Below are 22,682 nucleotides of genomic sequence, written 5' to 3'. Positions count from 1 at the left end.
CTGAGTTTTTTAAAACCGCACTTTACGTGACGAGCTGGGCTCGTCATCAGCGTGCGAGGAGGCTACGCCATGACGAGCCCAGCTAGTCATGAGCGTGGAAGGGGTTATACAGAACAAGGGAAACCAAAGGAAATTTAGACAGGGACCTTGGGCAATTTCATGTTATAGAGAACAGTGGTCCCTATTCAGGGTGAATACAGTGTGATAGATAACCATACACCCAAACACCCTATGCACCAGACTCAAGCTATAACACATTGTGCACCAGTGTTGAATGATTAATTTGTGTCTGTCTATACTGAGTACAAGTGTACAGACCCCTTTTGGCCAATTCTGTGTTCGTTGTTCTGTCTTGTGTTCTGTGGGTCACGGCTGTGCCCACTTGTCATCTGAATGTTTTATTTGATACTACTTTTGAAAAATATTATGAAAATATATTCTTGTCTGGCTGGACAAAAGACATACATTCTATTCTAGTGTATGGTTATCTATCACACTGTATTCTCCCTGAATAGGGACCACTGTTCTCTAGAACACTAATTAAAGTGGGCACCTTGCACCAGTCCATACGCCCCTTATTGATGATTAAGTCAAAGACAACATTTTAAAGAAAGTGATCCTAGAAGTAGCTGTGGAGAGCAGCCTTCAGGCTAAGTCTCGAAGGAATGTAAAGCAGCTGGTTTTACCAGTCTATAACCTTCTGAATGACCAAATGAAAGGAGAACCACACAAGGAATATATAAAATATATGTATTTATTACTAAACACTCTCTACTAACCTCTTTATGTGATTAGACAAAGCACACAATATTAAATCACTAGAACAACAGTAAATAGCACAATACACAGTGGGCTCCAGGGGGAGACAAAACCATATACTAAGAAAGTGGTATAAGAACCACGACTTGTCTATACACAGTGCCTAGAGCATGTAGAATCGCTGGGACCCCAAGGAACCACCCAAGGTAGTGACACAGGGGACCCAATGGGGATGCGTGCAGTGTGAGAACACCGCCGCGAGCTCCGTACAACTCTATGGTAAAGTCGCGGTTGGAATTTTAAAGTTTAAGGACACTTAGGAGAAGACTTTGAGAAAACCCTTTCTAACTTAGAAGATACTAAGGCCAGCTCCCATGTGAGCACCAGAGTACTCGTGTTACCTAACCCAGGGAAGCCGGGTGCATAGGTGTCAAATGGTGTCCGGAATCTTCGTCGGTTTCAAGGGTGTGATGTTGCAAAGTGCTGATGCCGTGAAGAGGAAAAGTGTGCCGTGTGATCCAAGCCTGGATTGAAGCTGAGAAGAACCTGAAAGCAGAGGGGACAGAGTCTGGATCACTTGCCAGTGACCAGGGGCTTGGGAAACTAATGCCCACCGATGTCTGGTGCTTCAGGTGAGAAGAGGTGAAGCTTGGTTCTGCAGCCACTGGGACCAGAAGACTTTGAGGATGACCAAAGTCCGCAGGCGATCTGTCCCATGAAGGATGTCGAGTGCTGGGGGGTGAGTGTCCGGATTGAACACCAACAAGCCTTGGCAGCTGCAAGCCACGCGGTCAGAGAAAAGATGCTTTGGTGAGGACCAGCAAGGTCCTGGGGACTCCCCAAGCGATGGAGAGTCAGGGCACGTCTTGAGCAACCAGGAAAGGCCACTGATAGTCAACGTTGCCTTCACAGGGACCCACAGGCCAACGCACCAGGGATCGCGATGGGACCTCGAGAGGAATCACAAAATACTAGCCCAAGGAACACTTGTGGAGTGTAGGCCGGTAATATTCAGTGGAATCACTGCTCGGGGTCTGGACTACAAGTAGCCCAAAGCACAGATTCAGGGGTCGCTGGAAAGGAGATGCTTCTGCAAATGTACACGGTGCCCAGAGTTTCGGGTTGCACAGTCCCCACGAGGGATATAGGTCTCAGGTTTGCTGAGAACACTAGTCTAACCCAGGGACACTTGGAAACCCACCTCCTGTGTTGCAAAAACCTTCTGAGTCCTCAGGAGCTTCGGAGATACAAACCGGTCAGATGAGTCTTTGGTGCCTGCTTAGCAGGGGAGTAACTCCTTTACTCCAAAGGAGATTCTTCAGTCCTCTAGCCTAGTGAAGATCGTCAAAGTACTTTGTTTCTGTAGCAGAGTTTGGTCCAGGTAAATATAAAGTCTTGTAGTCAGGGGTTCCTACTTTATACCCAAGGAGGGGTGGGACAAACTCTGGGGACCCACCTATGGGAGGGTCAGGACAGAGGGATGGCTATACCCATGTCCTTTGTCCAGTTATGCACCAGAGCAGGAGCAAATGGCTCCTGCAACCAGTTTGAGCTGGACTATCAACGGGGACACCAAATATGCCCCCAGTGCTGACATCAAAGCACTCTCAAAATGCACCCACCCATCCCCAATACACTAAAGCCTGTCTGGGAGGTGGTTACACCTCCCTGTGACCGGAAGCCTATTGTCATGCCTTCCCCTGCACAAGCTCGTCTCAGCAGCAGGAGGGCAGACTTGTGTCTGTGGCTGGCAGCATCCATCTTGTGATGCCAGGGTCTGTTAAGCTGGTACCGGGTGTACAGGTGTAGTCATATTTTTCCCTCTAGGAGGGTGGAATCCTACCTCTCACACCAGTTATTGGTGTGAAGGTATGATTCCAATGTGTTTGACACCAAACACGACCGGTTTCTGTGCAGCCGTTTTAAAGATGGCATTTACAGTGAGGTTATAATGCACTTAAGAGTATATGGTTGGCTGCATCACAGAACAACCCCGGAGAATAAGTTCCGAAGGCTGTCTATGTCCAAGGTGTCAATTTGAGTGGTCTCTCAGGGGTGGCACAATACATGCTGGCACAATACAAGCTGCAACCCCTGGGAGGCCTCTGGGGTACCTATGCCCTGGGTATATAGTATACCATATACTAGGGACTTATAAAGGTACCCCACAATTCAATCTGGAGTGTACCTAAAAAATAGTCCTTACCGAGGCTGGTGACTAGCTTAATTGATAAATCTATCCTGATTAAATACAAATAGACCTGAGCCACCAATCCAACAGAGCGGGGTAAACACTGTATCAGTAAGAGGGAAGAGTAAATAAAAATCCCATCACACAAAACAGTAAACTGAATCCAAAAATAATCAAACTGTAGTAATAAACAATATATAATGTTGTATTTATATACAGCGGTTGCTCCAATGAGTGCAACAGGGTGCCCAGAAAAAGTGCTTGTGCATGAGTTTCATAGATAAGAAAGAAAAGGACAAAGCATATTCGATTTAATTTGAAAACGAGTCTGCCCGTACACCAATTTAAAACCCTGCAGATTTGTTCCACTATATAGAGGTAAATACTTCAATCAACATTTCCTCTCTGTGTATATTTTCTTCGATCCAGGCTGTAGAAATAATAGTGACTGTTTGACCAGAAAAATAGAGGGGGGGGGGGGCGTTAGAGCCTCAAACATGGGTCTTCATCAGGACAGGTTGAACAATATATTGGGAATAACCTGGGTTCCAGCAGCGAACAGTTAAGGAACTGACTGATGAATTATGAAAGTCCAGCCAGCTCCTCTTCAGTAGTGGAAAACTTCTTTAAGTATGAATACAAAGCATACAGGGAAACTACCTGAGGGGCATATCAAAATCAAGGTGCACACGAACAGATAAATCTGATCTGTGCGAAACATAGTAGGAGGTGCCCTTGCGATTTAATCCCCCCAATCAGCCCTCTTGTGCTACAAAGTAAAAATGTATCTTCTCTTGGCCGCAGCAACCTGTTTTGGATTTGCCCTTCAGGTTGTTTCCCTGTTCCCAACTAGGAGATCTCTCTTGTTCAGTATGTAGGATACCTTTTCAAGGTCTGCTGATACCACTATAGCCCTCTGGTGGAGATTCACTGTAACCTTGTTTGTGACCCTGAAGTGTTCCATTTGGGAATAAAGCTGTTCTGGTCACAATGAATGGTAATAAAAGATATTTGTCTAGTCTTTTCGATAATGCTTTATCGAATATTTTAATAGTCTAGATTTAACCGGGACAAGGGCCTAAAACAAGCATGTCTAAACGTACTTGCCTCAGTTTTTATTAACAAAACTATTAAAGGCTGTTTAGTCGTGGCTGGCTGCTTGCCTTGTTGTTGCTCCACTGAATACATTCTGGCAAGCTGTAGTGCTTTGTCAGTGTAGGTGAGGTAGAACTCCGCTATCAGGCTGTTTGTGCATGGAGTTTTCTCCTTTGCGATTTCCTTCAGGGCTTTCCTAATTTCTCCACCTGCTCACCAGAGCATTCAACGCCTCTGGAGCTTGTTCTTGAATCCTCTTCATTGGTGACCTCTCTAGATAGGATACAATTATGCCCCCTAGGTCCTGTCTTGTCCCCTAGAGGTCTGAATAATACTCTAGGAACACATGCGGACACTGAACCTGTTTTGTGACCTGTAGCACCAGTAAATCCCTCAATTTCAGTAAATCCCTCAATTTCAGTTTAATTAGCCTGTCTAGGAACCTCTCCAGCGTTCTCCCGCACTGTGATTCCTGGTCATATACTAGGAGCCATTTAGATATGTAATCTTTCAACATTTGTGGCGTATTTCTCTGCCCTGTGTGCAGGATCACTTGAAGGGTCTTGTAGGGTCTTGTAGGGTCTTGTCTCCTCCCGCTCTAGCCTGGGCAAACTACTGGTTTAACATAGTCGAATGGTTTCTCTATTTCTGGTCCCCTACCACACATGGCCTCCCACTTAAATGTTTAATACCTTCCATTCTGTTAGTACTGAGGGTGTTTCACCCACACATTATTTACCTATACATACGAACTCGACCCTGAAACATAACTATGAAGGTTAGAGCGATGTAAGGTCACATTGATGGCAGCTTATCTCTCTGAAGTGTCAGTCAGTGCTGTCCACGTTCACAGTACATTACAGCTAGCTAGATCAATCAAGACCGGAGAGGCCAGAGACTCGATGAGGATTTTTAAGAAATATGTTTCCTAGGTTAATTGTGAAGCTGGTGTTAGTCAAGAATAAACTGTTTTTGCCAGGTAACGTCATTAAAGGTAGTTCTTGATATTGCAGTTGGAATGTATAGCTTTTTCTTGGGAATATAATTGCCAAATAGTAATATGTTGGGAAAATATGTTGTTGATAAAGCATTAGTTTAAAAACTTAAAATGTACTTAATTTCTTAAAGGAGACTTAAAGTGCACGTTCTTGGTGTTGTACATGAGCTTTATTAAATATTGTGTATTTCTTATTTTCAAGCACTACGTGATTTGTTTGACTCTATGGATAAAACCTCAACTAGTATCCCACCAATCATTTTACTGCAGTTCTTGCACATGGCATTTCCACAGTTTGCAGAGAAGGGAGAACAAGGACAGTACCTCCAACAGGTAAAGCCCATTCGTCTTCAATTGAACAACTCTTGCACTTAAAAGGATCCATTATTTTTTGTTCACAATGTGTTCCATATGTCGGGAAGAGCATTGATTGTTCCTTGCGCTTTTAGCACATCTTGGGGTTTCAGTACTGTTTAGTACACAAAAAAGAACTCTAATTTTCTCCCAGAGTACTATTTTGGCAGCTATTATTAAGATAATGAGGGAAAATTAAAATTTCCCCTTGTTGTTGTCTATCGAAATCCCGCCCCACAACTGTTACCTGCACACGCCACAGCTGGTCTGTTACCGTATCAAGTGAACAAAGTCCCACCGGGTGTGTACTTTAACTCTTTGGCTCTGTTTTTTTTTCTTGACTTTCTAGTAGGTGGCAGTGTTTTAGTAATGTCTGCCCTATCCTTTTTCAATCGTTTCCACCTTCACATTCTCACCACTATATGTCCGTACAAGCATAGCACTCATAGTTGTTCGGCTGTGAGGTAGTGTGCACATATGCTACTGACTCTTTCATAGAACTCACTTTGTGTGCTTTTGAATTCCTGTATTCTTCTCATGACCTTGAATCCTATTTTGACCAAGATTATATTGCTTTCCCAATACTTGCAAAGTAGTTGTACTGAGTATGTATTTTATTCTGCTTTGTTTGTAGGATGCCAATGAGTGTTGGGTACAAATGATGAGAGTATTACAGCAAAAACTGGAATCAATAGAAGGCGACACTGAAATGGAGGTAATGCTTGCGTACATGTGTGTTCCACTGTGCCACAATATGAGAAAATGAAACTTGTATCTTAGACATTGCAATTTTTCATTATTCATTGTAAGGAATAATAATTCAAATTGAAGTGTGTAAACCGTCAGAATAAGTTACCAGGAAACAAGCTCATGGCTTAAATAGTGCCAGACACCTCTCTTCTCCCCTTTCCAGTCATGATTCTTGAGTTGAGCCCCACATAAGCTTTATATGGTTGGTTTACTTCATACTGTTACAAACTAAGTATTCAGAAAAGCTCTGCTTCCATGCTCAGTCTGATTTTTGTTTTCAATGTACTGAAATTATGGAACAGGTTAACAGGTTAACACCGAGTGGTGTCTTCTTTACTCTGGGAAGAATGCTGGTGATTTATTTAAAAATAGACAGTGCTCTTGAGATCAAAGTAAAGTCCCCATTCTGCCAAGGCTCATGTCATGTCCCATTAGTCACTGAGCTGTTTTACTGTAATCTCACTCCATTCAACTATGTGCAAGCTGAAGGTAGTATGCCTCTCACAGGCCTTCAGCCATCATCCTTTAACGTTTTTCTGGATTCACAATTTTCTGATGGCACAGGCTGATGACCTTGAGGTCAGATACCTGGTTATCATATTTTACTCGACTAATCTTTGTCAATGGAACTAAATAAACTGAATGATTAGAGATTTGTGCTAGGTGAATTTAGATTTCCGGCATAGTTCCAGTTTCATGGTATATAACTATATCTCTTCACACTGTTTCTGAAACGAGGACGCGAGAAGGAAGACTTCGCTAGAAGAGACCACCATCTGTGCCCAAATCGGCACATGACAGCGACACTGCTACTGTTACAGTCACCCTTTTGACCCAAGAAGTAAGGACACCCATGATATAGAAGGGAAACATTTCCAATTACTAAATCTATTAAACAAGCAAGTGGGTGTTCGCATGGTCAGGGGACATTCACCTTTCCAGGATTGGAAATCAGCGAGGATTCATCGTTTGGAGAAATCACATCCCAGTTCCAAGACATACAAATAAGCCCTGAAGAAGCCCGTGTTGGGCGAAACGCGTAGGCTGTGGATTATTTGAAACACAATAAAAGCATTTGAAAACTATGCCATCTGTTTGGAGATCCATCACTCCTGTCATCCATTTATATGTTATGTACGGCATTTGAAGCCAAAATTTGCATTGTACACGTTGCCTGTCCACATATGTGTAAAAAAGCCTTCAAGTATAGTTAAGACCAACATAGGTGGCTGGTTTTAGGAGGTGGGCAATAGTGCGTATTGTGGCTGGAACCAAGGAACGGTTCTTAAAAACTGAAAGGTAGTGCAGCAATAATCCCTGCCACCAGGTTCTGTGTTGTAGCTATATAACTATAGAGTCTACTATTGGCCCTAGAGGCATCTTGTCTCTGGAACTTCCTTAATTTTTGTGTTTTCTATTTGAATCTCTCCAGTAACTAAGTACTCTCAAGACCTGAATACTTGATCATGCAGTCCTTACTTGGATCTTCCTCCCAGTACACAATTTACAATTTTGTTTTTATTTCTGATGTTTTTTGTTGCTGGCTCAGCTTCAGTCGAAGTCCCTAGTCACACCCCCTAGTATCTTAATGAGTGATGCATTCAGATTCCCCAAAACATTCCCTTGTTCTGCTGGAAACTGATTTGACCCATTTTGCTAATATCGGGGGACATCGAGGCTGAGTCATGTGATGGGCCTATGACATAATAATAATTCCTATTTGTAAAGCGTGAACATGCCACCCCCTTAAGGGTTTCAAGGCACTGGGGGCCATCGGGGAGATTAAGTGTGCTATTGCTCAGTCACATAATGCTGAGCTGCACTGCCACCGGGGATCGAACCGCGTGCTCCACAGTCAGCCGCTCTGGCCGCTGCGCCACACCTTGCCATACTGATGATTTTTTTTTTCACTTCTCTTTTTTCCGTACTGCATGTCCTTTGCTCTTTTACTTATGTACACTTTTTTCAGCTTTTAGAATGTTCTGTCTCTCTGTTTGCACAATACAAAATTACTCTCCCGAAATGCAATGTGTGTGCATGCACAAATGCCGACCCTCTTTCCCCTTCACTTGGCTCGTGAGAGAACAGACTTATGCCGGTATATATTACATATCTAGTTGGTCCTCCATTTCTGAGCTCCAATTAGCAATCTTCTCCAGAGTTGAATAGTTACCAGATTTTGGGTGATGGTCCTGCACCTAAAAAATAAACAGTGTTGGCCTTTTTTGCCTCTTCATTAGGAAAAACGCACTCGACAATTGAATGCATGTGTGAGTCCTTCCCCTGTCCTTGCCTGCTTCTCCAACATTAATAGCAGGTGCAGCCCTACCTCCCTAGTCCATACAGTTCATGTAATATGTTGCTTTTAGGACTAGAGTATATCTGTTCCCTACTGGTAAAATAAAAATAAATTACAGATTAAAAATTATAAATATTATGCATTTTTAATTGCTTTTTAACCTATGAACACTACAACGAAATGTATTATGGAACTTCTTCAGAACTTTATTATATCACAAAGTTACATAGGAACTGTAATCAAGAGAGTGTGTATAAGGTACAGAATGTTATTATTGTGCTTATGAAATTCTATTTTGGAACCGATTATACAGTCCATAGAAACATGTTAATGCTAAAAATATATGTTTACAGAATGTGTCTTGCAAATGTGATGTTCATTATAGCTTTAATGGAGAGATCCGGCTTCACCTTGACATTGTGTATATGTTCCTACCTAAAAAGTGATAGGATAGGGTCTTTGCAGACAAATTCTTTTGTTAAGTGCAGGTAGGATAAGACTGAGAAAGTAGGAAGCTTAGTATCACATTTATACTTGCTCTTGTTCAGTAATATGAAACAGTTTTTTCTTAATTTTTTTTCCTAGACGGACACGGACTCTGCAGCGCCACCTGCTGCGCAAGGAGCTGCTGCATCTAAAAAGAAGAGCTTCATTGATCAGTTTTTCAGTGTTGAATTCGAAACCACGTATCCTTTTTCTTGCCCATTGACAGTATGAGATTTAATCTGTAGCATCACTAGCCTAGGGACAAAATGCTCTACCTTCTATTGCCCACTGGCCAATGTGTACATCCCAGTGCAGGGATAAAATTGCTCTGCCCGACTAGAAAAGATGTACTGTTCTGTGTTTTTTTCCTGCGGTAAACTCTGCGGTCCTGTGAGTTTACCTAAGGTGACTAAATTTTAGTTTTATTGTGCTTCGATAACGGGGGAGTGGGGCACACCCAGAGAGAATATCCCATCCTGTGAGGGCATCTCCTCTCACTCCCTGCAGGCTGTGAAGAGACTTGCAGTGGTGGTAAATATAGGTCTTTTGTGTGGAGACTGCCTTTTAGCTATCCCTTGTTAATGACCCTTCCCTTCCTCTCCTCTTAACTGTAGCCCTTTGCTGTCCTATTGGATGTTTATGAAAAATGTGTGTTTTCATGGATACCTGGCAAGTGTTAACCTTCATATGGACACGGTGTGTGCTGCACCAAATGGTGGCTTTCTTTTGGTAAGGCTGTTTTGTTCATGCTGCACATCCCAGTCTGCACATATTCATTCCCTTTTACAGTAAACCTGTTGTACCTAATGGGTGGCGGATAGCATCAGTTACTATTTTTGTTTAGAACAGGATTTTCCAACTGAAGGGCACCTGTCCCTTATTCAGTGTTATTGCTGGTCCTTCATGAAGTAGGAGCTGAGACAAAGGTTTGTCCAACCTGCATCCAAAACCATCCATACCAGCCTGACCACATCTGACCTGTGGCTGACTAAAGAAACTAAGAAAGCTAGACAACTTACAGAAGATACAATTTTCTAGGAATTGAGGATTGTTAACTTTAAAATAATGCAGATCTATGGTAGGCTCTGGCTTCTCAACGAAGCCTCCGCAGCAAGCAAAATTCTAGCCTCTTGGAGCTAGTATTGTTAATTCATCTGGATACTGATGTGGGGGGGGGGCAAGCACACCATTGTGGGAATGGACCGCTCAGAGCAGTGTAACCGCTAATGGTCTTGCTGCTGTCTCTGTACTTGGCATGAAGTGGGAATCCTGCTTGATACATTTTAGATGTGCTGTGTGGAGAGTAACTTTTCCTGTCCAAATAAGAAGCTGGACAGGATTTACACCTGCTATGAGAATATACCCTGATTCCTGGAAGACCAATACATGGCCCAGTTATGTTCACCCCAATATTACTGGGATCACACTGATAGATGCCATATATGTAATTATGCCTGACTTGCATATAACATTCATTACTGTTATACAAAGCTCAGCCGCACATAGTATATCTGACTGGGGAATCTGCCTGAATGACATCTTACATTACTGAGATTTCCCGGGAGCTAGAATCATCAGTCCAGTTGGTTAGGAGCGCCAAGATCAAAAATAGCCCACCACGTAGGTGTGAGGAAATGGATTGTATTGTATAGTGTGGTTGTGCCACCTCAGTGTGTAATACTTACCAACCCCTTTAGGTCTGGTAAGTTTTGTCTGTAAGATTCTCAGTTAACCCTTCTTTAGCTATGGCAATTAGTAGCAAGGCTTCCACAGAGGAATAAGTGTAAAGCATTTAAACAGCACCAAAACTATTGAAGAATTTGACACGACACTCCATAAAATCCAACACCAATTTATAAAAGTAGACTGTATAATTTAGACAATAGCATGAAAGATCCCCTGGAGGTTTCTTGAGAAATATATATTTTACAAGCAATAATAAATCAAAGCAACTTCATGCAACCACCAAGCCTTGACAAGATCGACAAATTCGACACACACCTAAGTGTCAATGAGGTTGTTTAAAAATACTTGGGGTGACCAACTCTGGAACGGAGTTAGTCAGTGGAACCAGCAAAGTCCTCAAGAACAGTTACCTTCACAGGTGAAGCAGTCCTTCAGCGGTGCCAGGTACTTTATCCACATTGTAGTGGATTCCTAGGGTGGGTCCTGATGCAAGGAATGAAGGATGCTGAAGATGCTCTACGGTTGCTGTGGATGTGACTCGGTCTATGGAGAGACTTCCTGCAGGGATTCCTTGGTCCACGGAGATGATGAGGGCTTCCTCTTTGCAGGGTCAACATCCCACAAAGTCCTCTCCATTCTGGCCGGAGTCCTGTCATCCGTTGTCGCGGTCACAGGTCATTCCTTCCTGGGTCAATAACCTTCCTTCTGAGTGTCCCTTCTGAGGCTCAGTGAACTCTGGTGTTCTCTGTGCATCAGCTCTTGGTCCTCGATGCTACACGGCGGCGGTCGTAGCAGCTTTGAGACCTTGGGCTACAAGGTTTCTCCAGAAGTCTTCACCTGTTCTGTTCCTGTGCTGCAAACAGGAGGCCAGTCAGTTGGCACTTGGAGTTCTCTGATTTGACTGTGCTTTGGAGATGACCACTCTTTGAGCAGGACACGAGAGGCACAGTCCCCCTCTTTGGTAGCCACCGGGTGCAGTCCTAGTTAGTGCAGAATCTCTTTGCTTTTCTCTCAGTTCAACAGAGCAGCAGTTTTTTTCTGGTCCTCCTTCCGAGTAGGGCAAGATCTGAGGTCTGTGTGCTCTCTTTATGCTCAGAAAGTGCCCTCAGGGCAGCATACAGTTGTAGCCAATAGGCTGCCAGCTTACCTCACACCTGATAACCACTTCATGTAGAGTGTAGCATCTGGCTATCTAAGGATGCACCATTCTGCCCACTTCCAAAATGCAAGACCCATCTCTTGGTGTACAGACCTGGCCAGCCTGGGATGTGGCTTCCTCGGGGTTCCACGTCCTTGGGGAAATCGGTTTGGCAACTGGTTTCCCTGCTCCCCGTGCCAGCCTGTCTACCACAATAATGGGCAGGAAAAACAAAGAAAGGCTTGGGTCCTGTCACTGACCGGCCTGGACCACTACTATTGGGTAAACAAAAACAAATGGCCGAGCAGGTTGAATTTTAAATAGTACACCACCTAGTCAGACTAATTACTAGGTTAAACAACCATTTAGTTGATTGAATTAGTACTTTATAAAACAATTTTGTCAAGAATGTTCTTCTTATGTCATCAAAAACAAACAAAATGATTAGCAAATACATACATACATTCAATAAAGTGCACCAAACATATAACACAATTATGTATCACAAAATAATTGTCACATAGAATCACATAGACAACTGTGTAATGCCTCCGATGTTGTAATTGAGGCACCAGTCCTGAATCAAAATACAAACCTCACCTCACTCACATCCTTGTAAAAAACACACACCCCCACACATAGTTCACGTCAAGTGCTCCTGCGTATTCGCGAGTCGTAGCACGCCGCATCCCGTAGAGGGGTGCGAAGGCCCCGATGATGAAGCATGACACCAAGGGGCCTGTTGGTGTGTGAGGGGCATTTAAACAACACTGTGTGTTCCCCATCACCTTAGGGATCACTATCACCTGAGTGGATTCCACTTTGTTTGTGTATGTATTTGCTAATCATTTTGTTTGTTTTTGATGACATAAGAAGAACATTCTTGAAAAAATTGTTTTATAAAGTACTAATTCATTCAACTAAATGGTTGTTCAACCTAGTAATTTGTATGACTAGGTGGTGTACTATTTAAAATTCAACCTGCTCGGCCATTTGTTTTTGTTTACCACAATAATGGGGCACCCCCCCCCCACTTTCCCAGTATTTAACAACTGTTCCCTGAAGGTGGCTTTACCTTTGAAGCCTTCTTTGTGGGGCAAACACCTAAGGGACCTCCTACACGAGGGAGGTGCGATTCCCTCATTGTTATCTTTCCTGAGAGTCGGGGCACGTCTCGTCAGGAGGGCAGAAAGCGGTCTAGTGGAGCAGGCTCCATGTTTGCACCGGAAGGCAGCACAGGTTTAAAGGCAACTGTTGGACCTGGGCCTCTAGGCAGGGTCATCCCTAAACGTTTTGCCTTCCTCCAATACTCTCTCTGACCTATTTTGTTTGGTTTAATGACTCTGGGCACTTTACCACTGCTGACCAGTGCTAAAGTGCATATGCTCTCCCTACTGTAAATTGTACATGTGATTGGTATCCATGATTGGTTCATTGGATTTACTGTTAGTCCCTAGTAAAGTGCACTAGGAGTGCCGGGGCTTGTAGATGCCAATACTGCTAGTGGGCCTGCAGCGCTGGTTGCGCCACCCACCAAAGCAGCCGTAAAGATGTGTCTGGGGACTGCCACCGCAGAACCCGCGTGCGGTCTCGTACTGTCACGCTAGCTGGGCAAGTGCACCCACTTGCCAGCCCCTGAACCTTCCCTTGACTACATATTAGTCACCCCTATGGTAGGCCTACTGGCAGGGTGCATTGTAGGTGTAAGGCAGGACAAGCCCTGATGTGTATGGCATGTCCTAGTAGTGAATTACACCTAAATTCGTATTTCACTATTGAAGGCTACCTGCTCCCGTTAGGCCAGACTGAGCTGCTGGAATTGTTACATCCTATAATCCCAGCAGGCTCAGGGAGCATGGTAGAGAGTCATGTTTAGTATGCCTAAACTCAGGATGATAAAATATTTCTTTTAGTAAAGTTTATTTTAGTATCCTGGGTTTGCAAATGCTACTTTTAGAAAGTTAGCATTTGCTTGCCTAACCATTTCAGCCCGCCTCTGCTGGTATGTGTATCTGACTGTCTGGGATGTGTGAGTGACAGGGCTGGGGGGATGACAGGTGGTGAATGCGCAGATTACACCTTAGTGGGAGGTAGGAGTGCCTCTTGACTCGAACTCTAGCTGTGCTCTGCCACTACAATGCTGGCTCCACCCTCCTGGGGAGCGACTGATGGCTCAGCCGACACCTGGCCCAGGAAGGGCGAAGCCCCATCGACAAGGTACTTCTGGCCGCCCCTGTCCGCACAATGCTGGCTCCACCTCCTGTGGGGCGTCTGATGTGCCTGCCCCTCACACTGAAAGCAGAAGCCGGATTACGCCCACCCGAGTACTCAAGGACTGAAAGTGGCTATGCAAAGGCCCCCCTGGCCTACGAGAACAAAAGAAATACTGTATAAAAGAAGGAGCCTTGCTCCTTGAAAATTAGATCCTGTTTGGGCTACAGAAGGAACTCTGCCCGACGAGAAGGACCGTGAAGGACAAGGAAGAGTGCTGTCTCTTGCCTGTGTCTGGTGCCTTGCTGCCGAAGGAGAGGAGAAAGGAAAGACTGCGAGAAGACTTTTGCTTTACAAGACCTTGTGCCAAACTCTGCTGAAAAGATCTCCAAGGGCTTGCTACTGAACTTGCCCCCTGACCAGCGCCCCAGGACCAGTGGGCGCTACACCCTGAAGAAAGCGACTGTGTGTGCTGCTATCGCTGCAGTACCGACAGAGGAGTCTGGGAGCGCTGGGCATCCCTGCCACGCTCCCCGTAATCCAAGGCATCGATATCCTCCCGAACACCGTGACCGGGGCCCCAAAGCAACAGCGAGAGCAAAGTGAGGTCCAGCCGCCGCTGGCCTGAACACCGTGACCGCATCTGCACCGGGAACCCTAGAGCAAAGTAAAGGAGGACCCGTCCGGTCCAAGCTCCCGAATTGACTGTGCTTCGAGCCGTCAATCTACCTGCGAAGACGGACAGCCGCCCTGTGAGAACACCCCTCTGGTCGGTATCCTGCCCGACAGCCCAGCTGTGAGCGTACAGCTACAACCGGCCCTTGGCTGGGTACGTCCTGCACTTGGGGACCGTACTGCCACTGGCCGCCACCACAACAGCCGCCGCCTCCAGGGTTGGAGAGAACGCCGAAGGAAGGACCCTGCCGCCACTGAACACCGTTGCCCCGGATGACCCGTGAACTGCTCGGCTGAGAGCCGCAACGAACCGCGACCCCGGGAAGGCAACGCGACGTGGGACAGCTCCCCTGGAAGCCGCCTGATCCACAAGAACTTTGTTGAACTGGGCAGAAGGCCCTAAAGATCGCTTATTGCTGGAAAGAACTGTGGCAACTTGAACTAAGTAACCTGGAACCGCTATTTTGAAAGTTTGACGACTGTATTCACAAGCCTGCTTGAAATTTATATAAAGATATATATTTTTACAGAATACAGTTTGGTGTCATTGTGTGGTGGGTTGGTTGTGACGGTGTAATATTGCAAGTGTTTAACCCTATGTGCCCCAAAGATTAGCCTACGACTGCTTAAGCCACACTACCTAGAGAGTAAGCAGAGGTTGTCTGGAAGGTAACCCTCAGCCCTGACGAGGAAGAGAGAGTCCCTGCTTGTCGCTAGTGTCGCCACTGCGCCAACTAGAGCCTCCCCCTTCCTACCTTGGTGGCAGCGGTGGGATTTTCGAATTTACATTTGCAGTGTTTATACCTTAACTTCTGACCATTGCACAGTGATTACAGTCCAGTAACTTAGCCACAGACCTTTTTTTGATTTATGTGTTGCTAGAAGAGATCTCCATGTGTTTTTGAAGTCATGCCTGTGTCAGTGAAAATGGAAAAGGCACCATCCATTTCTTCTATTGACTGTGATTGGGAGAAACTAGAAAACTATACCGGGAAACAGCTCAAGAGCTTCTGCAAAAATTTGAGCATTTCCATGACCGGACTCTCCAGAAGGGAGCAGTTCCAAAAAGCGCTGAGGGCCTGGGTCAAGGCAAGGAATGCCCCTGGAAAAGATTTTGAATTTGAGGATGCAGAACAGCAGCTGGAGGGACCCCTAACTCCAGAGTGGAGGGGTGCACCCTCCCCATTGGGTAGCAGTGTTTCTGGCCGAGGTCTGTCACCAGAGGAGCTGGCGGACAGACAGGCCGCCCGAGATCATGAAAGGAAGCTGGCAGAATTAAAAATCCAACTGGAACTTGAAACCAAGAAGTTGGCCTTGGAAGAAATGAAAATGGAGCTTGCGCATGACTTAAGAATGAGGAAACTTGACATGGAGCTCGAGGGGCTTGAGGCCAGGAGGGCTTCAGCCCAGCAACAAGAAATGTGTGTAGCTCAGAGATTGAGCTTTGCTGAGTTGGAGGTGGAGTCCAGCTCAGATGGTGGCAGCAACATTAAGGTATCTAGTGCTGACAGCATAGTGCGCGCACCTAGAGATATGGCACCTGACTTGGAGGGGGTTAACTTACACCAGGAGGTTCAAGGGCATGAGGTAGCTCCAGTAGTGCGCAGCGACCCTGAAGGGAATAGGGTGACTGGCGTAGGAGTTCATGGTCCTAGTGGTGGGAGGGATTCCCCCATGGTTGAGGTCCTGGTGGGTGAGTGTAAGGACCGCCCAGAAGAGTGTGGGTTGTGTGACAGAGACAGTCCGCTACTGTCTGGCCAGTCTCAGAAGGATGGTGTGCAGTATGTGTGTGAGGCGCTGGATGGTGAGGTGAAGGGTAGTTTGGTTAACCCTGCTAGGGGGCTGTGTAATCCAATTGTGGGAGAGCATACTTTAAGTCCCAGTTTTCCAGAGCTATGCCAACACCTGTTGGAGAGTGAGTTCTCTGACCCCAGGGAGCTCACATTGGAGGCAGACCTTGTGGTGGATTCCAGTGGGTCTGGAGAGGCATTGGGGTGTGATCCTGTGGGGAGTGGCTCAGGTATCTTCCAGCCCAGAGTGGTGGAAGTGGCGCAGAGTAGCCCAGCTAGGTCCTGTAGTAGTGAGAGGGGTGTAGGGCCTCACGTCCTGTCCTTGAGGGGAAGGAGTGAGAATGGGTTTTGTCCTGGTAGTGCCCAACCTCAGTCTCAGAGCCTGGATGGTTCTTTAAGGGAATACCAGGTGGGGAGCCTAGGCTGTCCGGATGAGTCACCCGCTGAGGGGGATCCCCCAGTGTCTAGAGAACGTGGAGGCTCTGTAAACAGAGCTCCAGTAGTTCTGGTGTCTGGCAGTACCACTCCAGTTGGGAGAGTGCAGAAGTCCAGAAGGAGGGGCGAGAGGGGGAAAGAGTCCCCAGTGGAAGAACCAGTGGGTCAGGGGCCAGCCAGCAGGGCTGCGTCCCCAGTGAATGACCATGGGGACACCACTTCTGTCCTGGGGGATCTTCCCGCCCTGTCAGATGGACAGGGGTTGGGAGATCTGCGCCAGGCAGACTGTCGCACGGCACATGAGCTATGTGCCACCCTCAGGGGGGGCATGCGTGCTCCCCGGGAAGTCCTGGTGCGCCAGGCAAGAGTTCAACTGCAGGGTTGGGTCCCTGAGTTGGAGAGCCAGGTTCAGGTGTTGTCTGACCTGGAGGGCAGGACCACTGTAATCAGTGTCCTGGCCCATTTCACTTCTAGGGGTACCACTCCAGTTGGGAGTGGGCAGTACTCTGGAAGGGGGTGCAGAGGGAGGAAGTCCTCGCCTCTGACCCCGGTTCAACTAGAGGGTCTAGACCCTAGGTTTAAGGGCCAGGTGCAGGGTGTCCCCCCTGACCTGGTGCCCCAGTTGCAGGATAGCACCCCTGAACTGGTGGGCGAATTGTGCAGATCACCTGCCACCGGTGCCCTGGCAATTCTGGAAGGGGGTACCACTCCAGGTGGGAGGGTACAGAGCCCCAAGGAGGAGGACCGGGTGTGGGAGAGCCCACCCCAGTTTTTGGTTCAGCTGCCAGGTACAGGCCTGGAGCTGGTGGGTCAGTGCCAGGATGACATACCTGACCTGACAGGAGGGAGAGTGGACAAAGGGTGCCAAGCACCTGGGGCTACTGCCCCCCACTCTCTGAGGCCACAGAGGTTTGGGAGCCCTGAGAGGCATGAGGCCTGGGTCTCAGCCCTGACTACTGTCAGTGGCCACTGTGATTTGATGACTGTCTGTTGGGACACACCTGTGAGCAAGTTAAGGTTAGAGGCTGCACAGGTGGTGTCCACAGAGGAAGAGAAGGGTGCCCCATGGAGTAGCTGGGTGGACCCTGAGAGTATGTACAGAGGATTTAAAATAGGTTCTGATTGGCGTAGAACTGGAATGTGCCCCTGCTGTTGCGGGCCAGGTCCATGTTCTATCGCCCCAAGCAGGGAAGCCCATCACAGTGGTGATTGGTCTACCCTGCGTTTTGGCTGGAAGGGGGTTGTGTTGGACCTGGGCCTCTAGGCAGGGTCATCCCTAAACTTTTTGCCTTCCTCCAATACTCTCTCTGACCTATTTTGTTTGGTTTAATGACTCTGGGCACTTTACCACTGCTGACCAGTGCTAAAGTGCATATGCTCTCCCTACTGTAAATTGTACATGTGATTGGTATCCATGATTGGTTCATTGGATTTACTGTTAGTCCCTAGTAAAGTGCACTAGGAGTGCCGGGGCTTGTAGATGCCAATACTGCTAGTGGGCCTGCAGCGCTGGTTGCGCCACCCACCAAAGCAGCCGTAAAGATGTGTCTGGGGACTGCCACCGCAGAACCCGCGTGCGGTCTCGTACTGTCACGCTAGCTGGGCAAGTGCACCCACTTGCCAGCCCCTGAACCTTCCCTTGACTACATATTAGTCACCCCTATGGTAGGCCTACGGGCAGGGTGCATTGTAGGTGTAAGGCAGGACAAGCCCTGATGTGTATGGCATGTCCTAGTAGTGAATTACACCTAAATTCGTATTTCACTATTGAAGGCTACCTGCTCCCGTTAGGCCAGACTGAGCTGCTGGAATTGTTACATCCTATAATCCCAGCAGGCTCAGGGAGCATGGTAGAGAGTCATGTTTAGTATGCCTGAACTCAGGATGATAAAATATTTATTTTAGTAAAGTTTATTTTAGTATCCTGGGTTTGCAAATGCTACTTTTAGAAAGTTAGCATTTGCTTGCCTAACCATTTCAGCCCGCCTCTGCTGGTATGTGAATCTGACTGTCTGGGATGTGTGAGTGACAGGGCTGGGGGGATGACAGGTGGTGAATGCGCAGATTACACCTTAGTGGGAGGTAGGAGTGCCTCTTGACTCGAACTCTAGCTGTGCTCTGCCACCACAATGCTGGCTCCACCCTCCTGGGGAGCGACTGATGGCTCAGCCGACACCTGGCCCAGGAAGGGCGAAGCCCCATCGACAAGGTACTTCTGGCCGCCCCTGTCCGCACAATGCTGGCTCCACCTCCTGTGGGGCGTCTGATGTGCCTGCCCCTCACACTGAAAGCAGAAGCCGGATTACGCCCACCCGAGTACTCAAGGACTGAAAGTGGCTATGCAAAGGCCCCCCTGGCCTACGAGAACAAAAGAAATACCGTATAAAAGAAGGAGCCTTGCTCCTTGAAAATTAGATCCTGTTTGGGCTACAGAAGGAACTCTGCCCGACGAGAAGGACCGTGAAGGACAAGGAAGAGTGCTGTCTCTTGCCTGTGTCTGGTGCCTTGCTGCCGAAGGAGAGGAGAAAGGAAAGACTGCGAGAAGACTTTTGCTTTACAAGACTTTGTGCCAAACTCTGCTGAAAAGATCTCCAAGGGCTTGCTACTGAACTTGCCCCCTGACCAGCGCCCCAGGACCAGTGGGCGCTACACCCTGAAGAAAGCGACTGTGTGTGCTGCTATCGCTGCAGTACCGACAGAGGAGTCTGGGAGCGCTGGGCATCCCTGCCACGCTCTCCGTAATCCAAGGCATAGATATCCTCCCGAACACCGTGACCGGGGCCCCAAAGCAACAGCGAGAGCAAAGTGAGGTCCAGCCGCCGCTGGCCTGAACACCGTGACCGCATCTGCACCGGGAACCCTAGAGCAAAGTAAAGGAGGACCCGTCCGGTCCAAGCTCCCGAATTGACTGTGCTTCGAGCCGTCAATCCACCTGCGAAGACGGACAGCCGCCCTGTGAGAACCCCCCTCTGGTCGGTATCCTGCCCGACAGCCCAGCTGTGAGCGTACAGCTACAACCGGCCCTTGGCTGGGTACGTCCTGCACTTGGGGACCGTACTGCCACTGGCCGCCACCACAACAGCCGCCGCCTCCAGGGTTGGAGAGAACGCCGAAGGAAGGACCCTGCCGCCACTGAACACCGCTGCCCCGGATGACCCGTGAACTGCTCGGCTGAGAGCCGCAACGAACAGCGACCCCGGGAAGGCAACGCGACGTGGGACAGCTCCCCTGGAAGCCGCCTGCTCCACAAGAACTTTGTTGAACTGGGCAGAAGGCCCTAAAGATCGCTTATTGCTGGAAAGAACTGTGGCAACTTGAACTAAGTAACCTGGAACCGCTATTTTGAAAGTTTGACGACTGTATTCACAAGCCTGCTTGAAATTTATATAAAGATGTATATTTTTACAGAATACAGTTTGGTGTCATTGTGTGGTGGGTTGGTTGTGACGGTGTAATATTGCAAGTGTTTAACCCTATGTGCCCCAAAGATTAGCCTACGACTGCTTAAGCCACACTACCTAGAGGGTAAGCAGAGGTTGTCTGGAAGGTAACCCTCAGCCCTGACGAGGAAGAGAGAGTCCCTGCTTGTCGCTAGTGTCGCCACTGCGCCAACTAGAGCCTCCCCCTTCCTACAGCAACCAAGTGGCAGCTTTACTAAAGCTGCGCACTGCAACAACTTTTTTTTAAAAACATCTTTATTTTATTGTTTTTCAAGACAAGATAACAATTCTTTCAGCATCTTACAAATTCATTTGGCTCAGAGTAGGTACATACCGATATTACACATATTTATCTTTGTTACATGCACTTGACGTTGGTGGTACAATTGTATATCAAGGGCTGTGCGCATCATAACCATTTAGGCATCCTATCGCTTCATCTATTTAATCTTTTCCTAGTATTTCTCGCATATCTAGAGCATATTAGATGATTTGATCTTTTTCCATCTGAATTATCCCTTCCCTCGATCCACCTTCTTTCCCACCCTATCTGCAACTTGGTATGATCTTCCTCCTTCACGGCATTACATGTTTTAGGAGCACCTTCCTCCCCAAACTTCCCTCCAACAACTCTTTCTTCACTTATCCCTCTTCCCGCGGGTGAGCTAACAAATAACACCGCAGTGGGGCACATACATCCTTGGGCCTGGAAGCCATGGGCAATAGTTCTGCATAGTCCAAGAGCCGTTCCTGGCACACTATTATGTCAGAAAGCCATTCCTTGAACTTGGGTGCCCGTCCCCTGCCCCATCGGCAAGCCACCCTTCTTTTAGCCATGAGGAGCGCCAGCGCAATAAATTCACGATGCTCAGCCCTTAGTGGTTTGACGTATCCTAGTAATGCCATTAATGGCGTGGCTTCTATCATTTCGCGCAATGCATGAAACACTTGATCCCAGTATTCTTGTACCGTAGAGCACCACCATGCTAGATGTAGAAAGTCTGCTCCCGTCATACGACATCTATCACATCTATCATCGTTTCTCAACTTGAATCTGTATATCTTGGCTGGTGTATACTACATCCTGTGTAAAAATGTATAATGAATTAACCGTAGCCTGCTCCTAGCAGATACCCACTCGTTCTGCATACAGCAGTCCGCCCACTGTTCGTCTGTCAGATCTTGGCCAAGTTCCTCTTCCCATTTCTTGCGCGCTCGCAGGGGCAAGGCAGCCGTTTGTGAATGCACCAGTTTATATATCATTGACACTAGCCTTTTAGCTGTATCTCTCTTTAATACGTGCTTCAGTGGGGCAAGCGTTTGTGGTTCCGCTGGGCACTCAGGAGTAAGTGCTCGTATCCCTTGTCTCAATCTAATATATATATAGACATCCAGTGGCATCCTCTGTTCTGTTTGGAACATGTGATTAATATTGCGGAATTGGCCTTCGTGGTATAGATCCCCCCCCAGGTAGGGGCACGAGTCCGTTGTTGGAAGCTTTTAAAAAAAAAACCTCCTGTAGCAACGGCATGGCAGGATGGTAGGTGTTAGGTGTTAGGTAGCAATGGAGAGTGTAGCACAGGGACATCCAGCATACGTCCTATGCGCTGCCATGCCGTTATTGTACACGTGAGTGCATTGGGTGCTCTATCTCGGTTTGTTATTGCAACATATAGTGCTCCCTGCAGTGGCGTGGGGTGGGAAATCCAGTGTTCTGCTGCTATTTGGGGCATGTATTTTGGCTGTTTCACCCAGAACCAAAATTCGGTATACCAAACCCTCCCTGCGAGTAGTGCCTTGACATCACTTCCCACTGCACTCTGAGATGCTTGCCTCCCCAGACTAGTCGTATCATCTCAGTTTTAAGTGATCTAAAGAAGTGCGCTCCTGGATAAAAAGGGATATTCAAAAAAGGTATAGCAGCCGGGGGAGTATCACCATTTTAATCAAGGACGTGCGCCCCGCCATGGAGAGGGGTAGCGCTACCCAGCGTGCAACACAGTCCTCTATTTTAGTCATGGCCGTTCCATAGTTGATTCTCATGAGTTCCTTTTTATTTCTGGTGACTCTGATACCCAAGTACTTCAATTCCTCCTCACACCACTCCAGCGGGTAGTCCAGTGAGAAGCGTGTCGTGGCTGCTGTTAGAGGGAAAACACAGTATTTCCCCCAGTTTATCTGGACCCCCGAAAGCCGCCCAAAAACTATGAATTCTCTTAGAATCGGATTGAGGTTTTGCTGTGGGTCACACACATATAAAGTGATGTCGTCTGCGTATAGTGAGACAAGTATTTGGCGCAGATTACATCGGAGGGCCTTGTCTTTATGGCGCTGTCGTAGTGCCGCCGCAAGCGGCTCTATCGCTATTGCCAAGAG

At 47.2% G+C, this 22,682-nt stretch overlaps 1 protein-coding gene across 1 annotated transcript in view; it reads left to right on the top strand.

The window, feature by feature from the left end:
* Nucleotides 1–22,682, top strand: part of USP14 (ubiquitin specific peptidase 14) — a 381,588-nt gene that overhangs the window by 82,318 nt on the left and 276,588 nt on the right. Inside the window, exons 7-9 of the mRNA XM_086917977.1 lie at nucleotides 5,245–5,375; nucleotides 6,031–6,111; nucleotides 9,031–9,131. Of these exons, the coding sequence (XP_086774103.1) occupies nucleotides 5,245–5,375; nucleotides 6,031–6,111; nucleotides 9,031–9,131 (313 nt within the window). The remainder of the gene's footprint in view (nucleotides 1–5,244; nucleotides 5,376–6,030; nucleotides 6,112–9,030; nucleotides 9,132–22,682) is intronic.

Source organism: Lissotriton vulgaris, chromosome 4_1 (assembly GCF_964263255.1).
Source record: "Lissotriton vulgaris chromosome 4_1, aLisVul1.2, whole genome shotgun sequence".
NCBI classification, from domain to species: Eukaryota; Metazoa; Chordata; class Amphibia; order Caudata; family Salamandridae; genus Lissotriton; species Lissotriton vulgaris.
The sequence above is the reverse complement of the archived record's forward strand: the minus strand, read 5'-3'. Positions and strand labels throughout refer to the sequence as shown.